Below are 13,778 nucleotides of genomic sequence, written 5' to 3' on the forward strand. Positions count from 1 at the left end.
AGTAAATTCTTTGAACATGGCGGATGGTCAGGTGTGACGAGGAAACAGAAAGCAAAACAAAATTGGAATTATGGCCTTGGATGGCGAGGAAAGTACCCCGGTCCCAAATTTGGCTCTAGAAGCGATTGTTAAGCCTACACTCCGTGAGGTAATGCTTCAGCTTTGTTTCCTTTTTGAGTCGAGGTTTACAGAGGCTGAACTAAATATAACCTTGACTTATACGAACGTACGCTTGATTTATTTATGCCCCATACACACCAATATGTTTAATGAAACCGGGTTTAACTGAATAGAGATCAGAAAAAAAGAAATGGAAAACTTTTTCCCATTTGATTTTTTTATCAGAAACAGTTAGAACTTTTTAATTAAATCAGATCCCCTTAGAGGGACCAAACTGAATACTAGTACACACTTTTCTTTTGTCAGTGAGTGCCAGTCAATCCTGTTGACAAAAGGAAAGTTGCCTATGTGTTTGATGAACATATGCATGAAAAATGTAGCAACCTTTACATTTTTAAGCATATAAGCTCCCTTTGAAAACTTTGAAATACCCATACATCAGCTGTATGTACAGTTGAATAATTATTTAGACAGATACATGTACCAGGTGTAGGTACAGTACCTTAATAGGAAGTAAACAGATTCTTGATATGGTCATAATTGGATATGTCATGGGTACTTGGTGACAAGTGACTCCAGTGCAGGTAAATGAGATCTCTTTTTTTCTTCTTTTTTGTGTTCTAGTTAGAGCCATTTTATGATGATGAAGCTGTTGAAAAGCTTCGAACTGCTTTTGCCAAGGTAACAGGCGTTGAAATTTAACAGATGATGCAGTGATCATATAAGTTATTTAATTTTTAAATATGCAAGAAAATTTTTTTAACAACTTGGACCAAGTTGAGGGTTTTATTGTTTGTACACACTACACTTAATGAGATTCACATACAGCAACAGTGCTTCATTGTCAATGATTACATTGACAAAGGTCTTTGCAGGTGGTAGACAAATAAAAACAATATTCTTCACAATACCATTGTTTACATTTTGATCAATTAGCAAATTGGTGTGCATACAGGATAGGTTGCTTTATCCTTGGCCTATAGCTTTCTAAAAACAACATATAAAGTTAATCCCCTATAAATTGTGGAACTGCTGGATGGCAAACACTAAATTATAAATGATTATAAGCAGTAGATTCTTTGTAAGTTTTAAGGTTTTGAAATACCATGTCTTCAAAACTAGTTGGTACACTAGAAAAAAATTTTGAAAGGGGACAAAATTTGCTAGGATTTGAACAAAAATATTCCTATCTCCATGGGATGAGTTAGTGAGGGGTGAGTTAGTTAGTGAGTTACATTGATCCATCTTTGATCTACCACCTGTAGCACAGTGTCCATGTAGACCAGGTTAAATTGCATCTTTGCAATAAATTGTATTGATTTCTTAGGTTGAGAATGATATACCAGGGATAACACAACAACTTGTTGGAGAAATTTTGAAGTCAGGTAGCCATGTGTATTTTTTTTGTGATTGATTTTTTTTGTTTAGAATCGGTAAACCAGATTATTTGTATTTTGTTATCTTTAAATTCATGCCTATCAGTAAAGAACAAGACAAACTATTCAAATGTATTGACAAATTTTAAACAGAAAAAACATTTGAAATGCAATAAGAACATGTTTGTATTAAATAGTGTTATGAGTTGTATTAGATCAAAGAAGATTTGTAAACTTAACAAGTTGTTAAATAAAAGTGATACAAGCAAGTTAGTTGGGTATTTTAGACCATGCTTTAGTCACAGTGATTGTCATAGTGACCTCAACCAACAGATACAGCAACTTCAAATTGAATCTCTTATCATAAAGTCCTTCAATTATCTTTATTTCCAACAGCATCATTATCAGTGAACATGAATGAAGTTCTTCTTCTCTGTGCTGCTCAAAACAGTGAAGGTGAGTTTGGATTTTCCTTTTGTTAGCTTCTACAGGCCATCTGTTTAACTTTTAATGCGCAAGTTCTTATATTAGCTCATTTACAATTTGATACAGTGGAGAATTTGTTTAGGAATATCTAACTGCTGGAATTGGAAAAAATATCTATGTATGTTTGATGACCTATGCCATGTATTAACCCTCTAAATGAGTTTATCTGAAGTAATCATAAGAACATGATACACTGTACTGACTATTTAAACTTTTTAAAACTTGTAGTTATAAACTGCAGTTTACATTGTAGTTGGGGATGACAGATTTAAAATTTGCCTAACTGTTTTTTCGGTGTGGTAACCTTGATTTTGGTAATAATGACAATAACTTGTTAATTGATAACTGGACAATATTTGATTTGAATTTCAACAAACAAATAAAACATATGGCAGCTGCAATCTATTGTAGAATTGGCTATCAAAAGTAATACGCCATACAGGGACTCTTTTGACTCCTCTTTCATATACAAATACTGTTTAATTTCGGCCTCTTTCAAGAAATTATCTTCCACAATCTTTGGGACACACATAAGGTAAATGGGTATAATACCACATCTGAAAGATTCACCTATAGTTTCCAAGATTTTTGTTGCAAAAGGAGTTCGTTAGTATTTGCTGACATTCATTACTCTGATCTTTCCCAGATTATACTTTTAAAGTCCAAGGAGAGGAATTTAATGCATTGTTGAAAAAAGCAAAAGGTAATTGTGATAATGGACTGCTACAGTGTAGTTAAGACAGACCACTTTTCCTTCAGCACTTAAATACTTAGCAACATGAGAAGGTGACATCAATGTGAGATATAGTGTTTCATAATATTAGAACTATAAATAAGAATGCAACATAGCTTTGCAAATTTATTCCCATTCTAGTCGAATCTTAATTGTTCATTGGTGTGGAAATGCATATTATGTTGACTGCTCTATAATCAAAACTTGTGTGTGTGTTGTGATGTTCATGTCTTAAACCTGATCTTGATTTTCCTTTATAGACTTAAAGACCATATTAGCAAAAATTCCAGCTGAAATTGGCAACAGGCAAAAGTTCTTGCAGACCATTAAGTAAGAAGAAAATAGGAAAATTAGGGATATGGAATATATAATTATTTAGGTTCTAAATATAATGACATAAACATAATTTTACATGTAAATTGATATATAAGAGAGAAGTGATGATGTCTTTTGTATTTTTTGCTGTCCAATAACCAGTTAGACTTGATTATTTGCTAAGAGATTGTGTGATCTGTAGGGAGGATGCACATGTTTTCTTACGCAACCAGAAAATAATTTTTTTCTGGTTGATAACTCTGCAATACTCTTCTTGGTTGCTACAAAGTAGTTGTGGAACACATCACTCCAGAGATAAAAAAAAGAATAACTGTTTTTGACATTTTACTTTTTACCCAGGGATATTGCTACTGCTATAAGGGACCTGCTAGATGCAGTGAATGAGGTTTTCAAGAAGTGTCAGAATGTTGGGAAGGTGGCACAATATAAAGAGGTACAGTAATTGAAAACACTTGTATGGTCATAAGCTTCGGAAGCACTTAACATGTGTGCTTTTGGTAGCATCTGACATTCCTTAAAATAAAGGAATTCTTTAAATCACAGTTCTACAGAATCTGCCATTGCAATTGACATTGCTTTTACAAAATCTTGTAGGGATGGTTATAATGTTCTTTAAAATTTCATGATACTTGTTAAGGAAAGGAATTTGACTCACCTTTGGCTATGGGCAGGCTCTCGCCTATTATTGACAGTACTCACATTGTTTTTTTCTTTTCAATTAAGGGTCTTGAGAGGAACAAAAAGGAATTTGTTAAATATTCCAAAAACTTCAGTGATACTCTAAAGCAGTATTTTAAAGATCAAAGGTTGGTTTGAAATGGAGTTGAAGCAGTATTTATTGTTAATGGTGCCGCAAAGTCTGAGAGTTAGGCAACTAAATCTGACCACTCCATGATAAGCTTATGTTCTTATTGGTTCTCTCTGAGTACACCAGATGATGTTATCCCCGCTGTTTGGTCTTTCCTTAGCTCTTATTGTACGTTACCACATCATTCTAATCCTGGCTTTACCCAAACTTACTCAGAAATCTCATTCAGACTACAAGCTGTGCCTCTTTCCTTTGTGCAAATAGATATTGTGTTGGACTATCTGGCTTTGACTTAATCGCCTCTACTCCCGGTGATTTGCCAACTTTTCTCTTTTTCTCACTTGCGGAGACTTAGTCAAACGAGGCATACAAGGAGAAAGATAGGGGAAGTTAAATTCATGCGCGTCCAGATCCCAAACAATGTCCTTTGTGCTCTTCTTGCCCTTTGTTTTCGAATCTTTTCCCTTCGCACTCCACATAGGCTAGGCTAAACTGGGTGTGGAGAACTTTTCGTGGTTCGAGAGGGAGGCCATTTTCTGGAAAAGGTACACCAAAACATTTACGTCTAAACGATCTCTGCTTGTAACATGATGTGTCCCTTAGCACTCGTCAGGGAAGAAGGTCTTAATACTGAGGTGCTTGTCAGTGTGTCATTGTTACTAAGTTTTGATCTGATAATTGTTCTTTTGTTTTCAATCTATATTTTTTTTTAGGTCGGAGGCAGTATATGTTAGCGCGAACAGACTCATCAACCAGACAAACCATATTTTGTATATGTTTAGATTAGCTACAAGCCCATAGATAAATTTGTAAAATATCCTCAGGACTTGCCTTTGTATTCAGCTGAGTCAATCTTAACGGGAGCGATGCCTGTTTTAATATTTATGTAAACAGAGACTGATTCTTACATGTACAAGCAAGCCTAATTTTGTTGTTAGGGGCGAAAAAGACAATGGTTCACATTGAAAAGGCTGAAGAAACCATTTGTGAAACAGAATGGAATCATGGATATCTTGGAAAACATAGTGAAATTTACAAGGCGTGGAATACTTGTTTCCGCTTCAGTTTCCTCATATTCTCTTCTCGCATTTTCTCTTGTATGGATTTGGCAGATTTGGGAGATTCTCTTAACCATCTTTTTGTACTTTTCTAGAATTGTAGAATTAAATCTTTGTTTTCTAGACAACAAAATCTCATAAAATTTACTCTCGAGTTTCAAGAATGTAATACCGATGTGACAGCGATAAACGCATCAGAGATTGGCGTATATGACGCTCACCATAAGGGAATGGCCAACTTACCACCTATTACAGTTTGAACATTTTATTTTTCAGGCTTTATGTTCCTTGCTGTTACTACTTCACTGATTACTCCCAAATAAGTTAGCGAACAATTCCTATAAAGATTTCCTTAATTATTCCCCACTAATGTCTGTTTCGAAAAATAAAATAAAAAAGACAGGTCACCGTGTTTGTTTAAGAGATATAATGGGCCAAACTTACCCCAATTAAACCTGCACAGGCACTAACCACGCGCCTCATTTCTTCGGTTCACGGTACATTCTGCGGTAGCTGGAAGTTAGGGTTTTTAAAATGACAACTTGACAAGTAGAAAGTCTCAACCGTATGGAACAATGGAACATTTTACGAATAATTTGGGGAAAATCACGCAATTTTAAACGACATCGACTCAGAACGTTCCTCGAGTCGTTTCTTTTAGGGACATTTGCATCCTCGAGTAACGTGCTTCAGCTATATCTTTCTCTTCGATGAATTTGTTTTATTTCTCCAATTTAAAGGGGATAATTTATAAACCAACATTATGCGATAAAGATTTAGGTCACTATGCTCGTACAAGACAAAAATGGTTATCATTGGGTCTAACAGCCTTCCGACCATCTGGGTGACCACCTAATGCAGGTTCGACTGTATTTCAATATCTAGAGACTTTATCGTTTTAATTTATGGGTGTGACCAATAAGAGCTTGGTAAGTTTCAGGAATTAATTTGTTTCAGCAATGCCAACATTGGCAAGACTCATGGCTGTGTTATTTCCTGTTAGCTGAAAGGAACAAGAATAAAAGTTATCGACATGTCGACATGGTACTAAGAGGGAGGACAGCTTCTTGCGGATAATATTTTTGGACCATGATTTAAAGTTCAAAGCATTCTTCAAAGCGTCTTCACCGAGAAAGCGAATTTACAAATTTAGGGACACGCTGTGTACTCTGAAATCTTCCTCACGGATTCCACGAGGGCAGCAGTTTGTTTATGACGGTCGATAGGTCGACTGATCAAACAAGAAATTACCCAACGTTTTTTCTTGCCTATGAATGAAATGTAACCATTGGACCGATGTGCTTAGCCGAGATTGAAAGTTGCAAATTACGGCCATGGCGACAGTGGTTGATTACTGTCAGAGTGATATTTATTTTCAGTGTAAAAAAACCATCTAAATTGAGCAAAACGAATATGCCATGTTATAGAAAAGCATGGATATAAGGTGCAAAGCAAAATAAAGTCCTTAAACCAGAGTTTTATGCAACAGCTTTTTTATTACAAAGTGCGTCAAGTGGTATTATGAAGGTGAGACAGTCACCTTGAACGAAAGAGGTGTTCGACGTGCTAAAGTTAAACCGCCATAAGAGTTCTTTCCAGATCGTAAATTTGACATGGGATAAATTTTAGGGAATTCCGGCATGGAAATTAACTTTGACCAGAGTAAACTACTTTCTCCACAATAAAGCAAATTTACCTAATTTCACGAATTCACGAAAGGAGACTGTGATTCTTGATCAAAATTAATGGTAGCTCAATGTGAGTATTTTGTTAAGTTGAATAGACTATTTTCTCCCAGTAAGAGAAGATAACAATCAACTAGTTGTAATTCGAGGTCGATGAGGGAATGAGAAATGATCAAACGACTTCTAATTTTTTTGCCGAAAGACTTACGATGTCTATATGTTATTTCCAATCACATTCCCAAGACTAAAATAACGAAGTGGCAATAACTAAGAAGAAGCACCAACTAACTAAAGTTATCTAGTTGTGTATTCATTTAATGGAGACGCTCACTCTTCAATTTCTTTCTATCTTCTGTCTTTATTCATCATCAAGTATCTAATAAATTGGTACAATCATCAATCTAATTACACAAACAATCGGTAACTGTTTTTTCGTCTTCCATGCTTCTGCCTCCAAATTAATGTAACTCGCCGTTGTTCACTCCATTCTCTTTTTGATTTAAAGTAACGAAGTTCAGCAAGTCGATATGTGTCACAATTCCTAATATCATCTCTTTTTCATGCTGTTCTCCTTTAACGGAATCCTGTTTGAATCCGGGTTGAATCAAAATCATAACCGTGAAATAGAGAACAAAATGATCACAAGCTGGTATTCAAAGTTCTTCAGGGCTATTAATATGTACAGGTAAAGGGCTTTATCAGCAGCTTAAGAAGTTTGGAGAGGGTAGGTGTGTGTGAACTGTAGTGTTTCTGACAGCTGCCAATCATGATGTTCGGAATGCACACGCGGTCCTTATGAAGAGAAGCTATTCTGTAGTCGGGTTTCGTCTCACAGGTTGATTAAATATCGTTGTGTTTCTACCGAACGTTTCAGTGGTTATTCAGCCGTAAACACCACATCTGGCGACGAGGATTATTCATAGAACACACACACAACAAAACCAAAAGGATTTAACGGGATTTCCGAAGTGATTTTCACAGAAAAATCCAAAGCGATCTCCGAAGCATTTTCCCGCGTAAACATCATGGCCATTTCTCTACCAAACTTTCCACCGTTTGAAGTTCACCTCGATGGAAATGCAGGCCCAAGATGGAAGAAATGGTTAGGAAGATTCGAGAGACTAACTATTGGAATGGGAATCTCCGATGATACGCAGAAGAGAGCCCTTTTGCTGCATTACGGCGGTCCAGAAGTCGACGAGATCTTCGACACGCTTCAAGACGTCGGTGGAGACAAAGATTACAAAAAGGCCGTCGAGAAACTAACTGCTCACTTCTCTCCGCAAGTCAACGTAACGTACGAAGTGTACAATTTCCGGCAAGCCAAGCAAAAAGACGGAGAAAACCTTGACTGTTTTCACACACGCTTGAGAAGCCTAGCGAAGACCTGCGATTTCACAAATCCAGACAAAGAAATCAAAGAACAGATTATCTTGAACTGTAAATCGAATTCCCTGCGGCGCAAAGCTCTGCGAGAAGACCTCGACTTAGCCGGCCTCATGAAAGCTGGTAGAGCCTTAGAATTAAGCGAAATACAAGCAAAGGAGTTAGAAAATCACGAACAAACCGTAAACGCGGTAAAGTTTAAGAAGAGAGGAATCTCGACATATCTCAAAGGGAAACAGCGCCATCAACAACCTCGCCAGGAGTCACGCACTCGCTACGAGTCACGCAATCACAGCAACTCCCGAAAAGAGAATATTAAATGTAGGAACTGTGGCGGACCATACCCTCACAAAGACTCCTGCCCCGCGAGGAACAAGAAGTGCACCTCCTGTGGCAAACTAAACCATTTTGCTCGTGTTTGTAGAACAAATCCACCTGAGTCAGCAAAACACGTCTCACATGAAGACACGGCCGAAAATGACGAATACGTATACACTATAGGCGGTGACAAGCAACCAACTTGCCACGTCAGGATCGATGGAAAGCAAATCGAAATGATGGTCGACTCCGGTGCATCGGTCGATCTCATAGACGAACGCACCTTCAGGGAGTTATACCAACGGACGGTACCAGAAGCCTCCAAGCGCAGAATTTTCTCCTACGGATCATCCACACCCCTACCTGTTCTGGGAACCATCGAAGCCGAAATATTCGTCAACGCCAGCAGCACATGGACAACCTTGCACGTCATCAAAGGTGTTTCAGGAAACCTCCTGGGTTTTAACACTGCTACGAAACTTGGTGTGCTCAAGATCATCAATCAAGTCAAACCTGACGAGACCAGTCCCCAGTCCCCCACTAACGGAGATTTGGAGAGCCTGTTCGGCGGAATCGGCAAAGTGCGAGGGAAAGTCATCAAGCTTCACATAGACACTAACGTTGCACCCAAACAACAACCACACCGTCGGATACCCTTCCATGTCAGAAAGGATGTCGAAATGGAGTTAAAGCGATTAGAAGAGCTAGACATCATCGAGACTGTAACGGGCCCAACACCCTGGGTGAGCCCTATTGTCATAGTCCCCAAGAGCTCTGGTGAAGTGAGAATATGTGTGGACATGCGAGAGGCCAACAAGGCTGTTAAACGAGAAAAACACCTGATGCCGACCATAGACGATCTGGTTGCTGACCTCAACGGAGCGACAGTCTTCAGCAAGTTAGACCTTTCGTCTGGATACCACCAACTGGAGCTGGCCCCAGAGAGCCGCTACATTACCACATTCAGCACACACGTCGGACTCCGAAGATACAAGCGCCTCATGTTTGGAATTAACGCAGCATCCGAGATCTTTCAGAACGCAATCGAAGAAATACTCACAGGCCTCCCTGGATGCAAGAATATGTCCGACGACATTATCGTTTATGGAAAAACTCAGAAGAAACACGATGAGAACCTCCGTGGTGTACTGGAACGGCTGAAACAACATGGCGTACGCCTGAACAAGGAGAAATGTTCCTTTTCAAGGAGTGAGATTAAGTTCTACGGACAGATTTTCAGCAAGAATGGAGTCAAGGCAGACCCTGCCAAGATCAAAGCGATCACTGACATGAACAAGCCAGAAAGCATCGGCGAGGTGAAGTCTCTGCTGGGAATGGCTCAATATGTGTCTCGTTACATTCCAAACTACGCTACGATAACTGCTCCCCTTCGACTGTTAACCAAGAAGGACAAGTCATGGCAGTGGGCCGACGAACAGCAACGTGCATTCGACAAGCTGAAAGACAGCCTGATCAAGAATCACGTGATGTCGTACTTCAATCCAAGACTCAAGAGTGAAGTGATAGTCGACGTGAGCCCTGTCGGACTTGGAGGATTGTTGGTACAGGATGGTAAAGTTATCAGTTACGCTAGCCGAGCACTCAGTGACGTCGAGAGCAGATACTCTCAAACGGAGAGGGAGATGCTAGGAGTAGTCTGGGCAGTCGAACATTTTCATCTTTATCTGTATGGATCAGAGTTCACCATTGCCACAGACCACAAACCACTCCTAGGTATCTTTAACAGTCACAAGCCAATGTCAGCGCGCATCGACAGATGGAAGCTGAGGCTCATGCCTTACAACTGCCAACTCACCTATCGACCTGGCAAGGACGCAGAGAATCCAGCCGATTTTATGAGCCGCCATCCAAGTAACATAGAAAGCAAGGAGAGCAGCATTGCAGAAGACTACGTGAACTATGTATGCAACCAGGCAGTGCCAAAAGCAATGACGCTGCAAGAAATCAAGTTAGAGTCGGAGAAGGACGTTTCGCTCCAAGCACTTATCAAGGCCATCGAGACTGACAATTGGACACATCCCGAAGTACAGGAGTACAGAAATGTGAAGGACGAACTGTCGGCCTACCAAGGAATTGTACTGAGAGGAAACAGGATTGTAGTCCCAAAAGTACTGAGAGGCAGAGCTGTAGACCTAGCACACGTTGGACACCAAGGAATGGTAAAAACAAAACGCCTCATCAGAGAGAAAGTGTGGTTTCCTGGTGTAGACAAGATGGTTAAGGAAAAAGTCGACAGCTGTTTACCATGCCAAGCAACAACTACTAGTAAGGCAGAACGACTCGAACCTCTAAAGATGACACCGCTACCAAACGCCCCCTGGAAAGAACTTGCGATGGACTTTCTTGGACCACTCCCTTCAGGAGAGTACCTCATGGTCGTCATAGACGAGTACAGCCGTTTCCCAGAAGTTGAAATCGTCACATCCACTTCTGCTTGATCCACCATCCCGAAGCTTGACTCAATCTTCGCTCGACAAGGAATTCCTGATGTCTTAAAGAGTGACAACGGACCCCCCTTCAATGGCGCGGAGTTCAAGAACTTTGCTGAGCATCTGGGTTTTCACCACCGCAAAATCACGCCTCTCTGGCCAAGAGCTAATGGCGAAGCGGAACGTTTCATGAAGACACTAGGGAAGTGCGTGAGAGCCGCTACCGTTGAGCACAAGAGCTGGAAACAAGAACTCTACAAGTTTCTACGACAGTATCGGGCGACACCTCATTCGACCACTGAAATTTCGCCGTGCGAAGCACTTAATCACAGGAAGCTCAAGACTACGCTACCAGAAGTGACACCACCAGTTCTTGAGAAACAGAAGAGCATGACAGATAGGGATGCAGAACAGAAGTTGAAGATGAAAGCATATGCAGACCATAAGTTAGGAGTGAGAGAGAGCAAGATCAAGCTAGGAGACACAGTCCTTATTAAGCAACCAAAGCGCAACAAGCTAAGCTCCCCGTTCAGTCCAGTACCTCTCGTGGTTGAAGAAAAGAAAGGATCTATGGTTACAGCAAGCAATGGGAATAAAACTATCACGCGGAACTCATCCATGTTCAAAGTTGTCCCGAACCACATAAGGCATGCTGAAAAGATAACACAAGGGCAGGCAGACGAAGATCTAACAGCAGAGCCTTGGCCACCAGAAGTTTCAGAACAAGACAAGTCATCAAGTTCTCCAAGCCCAATTACACCCTTGCGGCGATCTCAGAGGCAAACAAGGCTCCCTGCAAAACTGAAAGACTTTGTCCTACTTGTGCAATAGAACCAGACACTCGAAGCTTGCAGTTGAACTTTGTGACAAGCTAAACACGTTCCAGTTTATCGTTCTTAATCATTAGAGTTCAGTTGCTTAAGTCGATCTTTTCCAGACATACATGTATTCAAGTTTACAATCAAGAAGGGGAGAGATGTAGTGTTTCTGACAGCTGCCAATCATGATGTTCGGAATGCACACGCGGTCCTTATGAAGAGAAGCTATTCTGTAGTCGGGTTTCGTCTCACAGGTTGATTAAATATCGTTGTGTTTCTACCGAACGTCTCAGTGGTTATTCAGCCGTAAACACCACATGAACTGCAATTCGCTTGTTGTGATCTCGGATGGAACACCTGCAAGGATGCTACTGCCTTCTACATTCTGGTCATATCACAACCAACCCCAGCCACACTGGATTCCAAGAAGGGTAACACGAACAATTGATACATATTAGGTATTGCATATATTGTCATCATCATTTCATAAATTATCAAATTACCTACGGGGTTCTCTGTAAACCACAACGGCATAGTGATCGTCATCCAAGATGCGAGATAAGTGGTCAAGGGTAGCGTCTAGTGTAACCTGTGGTTTGAATCCTCACAAGGATTCAAACTACAATGTACTTGTAGACCCTCGGAATTTTCGGTCAGATGACACGATATTGTATAATCTATAACCACCGATGAGGAGTTAAAATAGCTATTTATTGCACTAACTTCGTAACCTTAACATTTGGGACTTTTTCCTTAGTGTTTCCTTGCTACTCCAGTGATTGTACCTCCAGTGCTAGCTCCAAGCACTACCATGTCAACTTTACCTTTGAACAATACATCGTAAGAAAATCAGTTTAACGAGTGCAAAAATTTCATATTGCACTTTTCCACAAAAAAAGTTACATCACGACAAGAACTGAATTTCTCTTTTTAGCTACCTTTTACAGCTTCAGTTCCTTTTTGCGGTTATTACATATTGGTAAATAAGATAGAATACCTACCACCACATTGCTGAATTATCTCTTCATCTGTTCCGTCATATGGAACCAAGGCATTGCTCGCATTTCGATACAAACGAAAAAGTAACACATTTAAGCCTTATTTAATATTGTATATTAATAAACAAATAAATCGATATTTACCAGAAATTCACGAAATCCATATGACTTATTGCCTGTTGACTAAGTTGACAAGTGCATGAGTTATGAGCAGAGGTCAGTTCGATAGATATGCATGCTTGATATTTCTTACTAGATTATCGCAAAGTTCCTCTTAATCGTGATGATTGATAAACATCATTTTGGCAGTACACTGCCACAATTTTCTACACAGTCAGCTATTTTAAATTATGTCAGGAAAACCACCAAAATCACATCTAACTTACTTATAGAGGTGTGATGTGGGAATTGTTAAATTTATTAGTTTTGATTTACACTACATTCATTTCATACGTTTATTTGAGGTTTTTTTGTTGCGTATAGTCATAAAAAAACTGATGTTTAAACAGTTCCTTAAGACAGGTCTAGTGTTTATGCGATGGTGACAGACATTATAGTTGAATTGAACTATTTCTTATTTTCTTCACCTTATCTTAGACGACAGAATTTGGGATCTCGCTATTAAGTCCTTGAGAAAAACCAATGTGTGATTCTGAAAGAAACAGGTTACACTATATCTACATGATTTCCTGCGTATTGGACTTGATGGGCTGTGTCCAGGTTACCTTTATCCTGTCCTCGCAAGGGAACATGTCTTGACACGAGGATAATAACTGATGTGAACCCAATGGAGCGCAGGTGGAGTATGTTTCTAGAAAATGTTAAGCTATTTATTAGAGAAACAGGCAAAAAGTACTACTGGTACGAATCTGAAGGAAAGCTTGACAAATGCAGTACTCAGAGATGAACTGGTCGGTAGCATATGAATAATTTTTTTGGGTTACATTTAATTAACTTATGAAGAGAAGGTTTGCCCTCTCCCAATACACATACTGGTATTGAATACATAGTAAGATATCAAATGACCTATGGTGAGCGAGGGCCTTCTGGAAACCAGACAGTTACTAACAGGAGAACCGTCTTCCATATCCTGGGTTGGTGGATAACTAGCTTTCAAGAATTTAAATGAATGTTTAACAAAGCGATCAGGGCAATATCATGGTGATAACAAAGAAAATCCATTGCGTTGCACGGTTCTGTAGTTTT

At 39.5% G+C, this 13,778-nt stretch overlaps 1 protein-coding gene across 1 annotated transcript; it reads left to right on the forward strand.

Moving 5' to 3' along the window:
* The first annotated feature begins 7 nt into the window (after positions 1–7).
* LOC131773567 (programmed cell death protein 10) lies at positions 8–5,326 on the forward strand. Its single transcript, XM_059089515.2, has 9 exons — positions 8–148; positions 745–801; positions 1,448–1,505; positions 1,893–1,952; positions 2,629–2,685; positions 2,976–3,045; positions 3,391–3,484; positions 3,775–3,857; positions 4,573–5,326. The coding sequence occupies exons 1-9, from the start codon at positions 71–73 to the stop codon at positions 4,658–4,660; spliced, it is 645 nt and encodes a 214-aa protein (XP_058945498.1). The 5' UTR covers positions 8–70; the 3' UTR covers positions 4,661–5,326.
* The last annotated feature ends 8,452 nt before the right edge of the window (positions 5,327–13,778 follow it).

This window comes from Pocillopora verrucosa, chromosome 6, assembly GCF_036669915.1.
Source record: "Pocillopora verrucosa isolate sample1 chromosome 6, ASM3666991v2, whole genome shotgun sequence".
Taxonomy (NCBI): Eukaryota; Metazoa; Cnidaria; class Anthozoa; order Scleractinia; family Pocilloporidae; genus Pocillopora; species Pocillopora verrucosa.

Excerpts from the sequence above, each read along its gene's own strand:
- LOC131773567 (XM_059089515.2), top strand. The coding sequence starts at position 71 with ATGGCCTTGGATGGCGAGGAAAGTACCCCGGTCCCAAATTTGGCTCTA. Across the intron at positions 802-1,447 it reads TTCGAACTGCTTTTGCCAAG|GTTGAGAATGATATACCAGG; the intron begins GTAACAGGCGTT and ends TTGATTTCTTAG. Across the intron at positions 3,046-3,390 it reads AAGTTCTTGCAGACCATTAA|GGATATTGCTACTGCTATAA; the intron begins GTAAGAAGAAAA and ends CTTTTTACCCAG.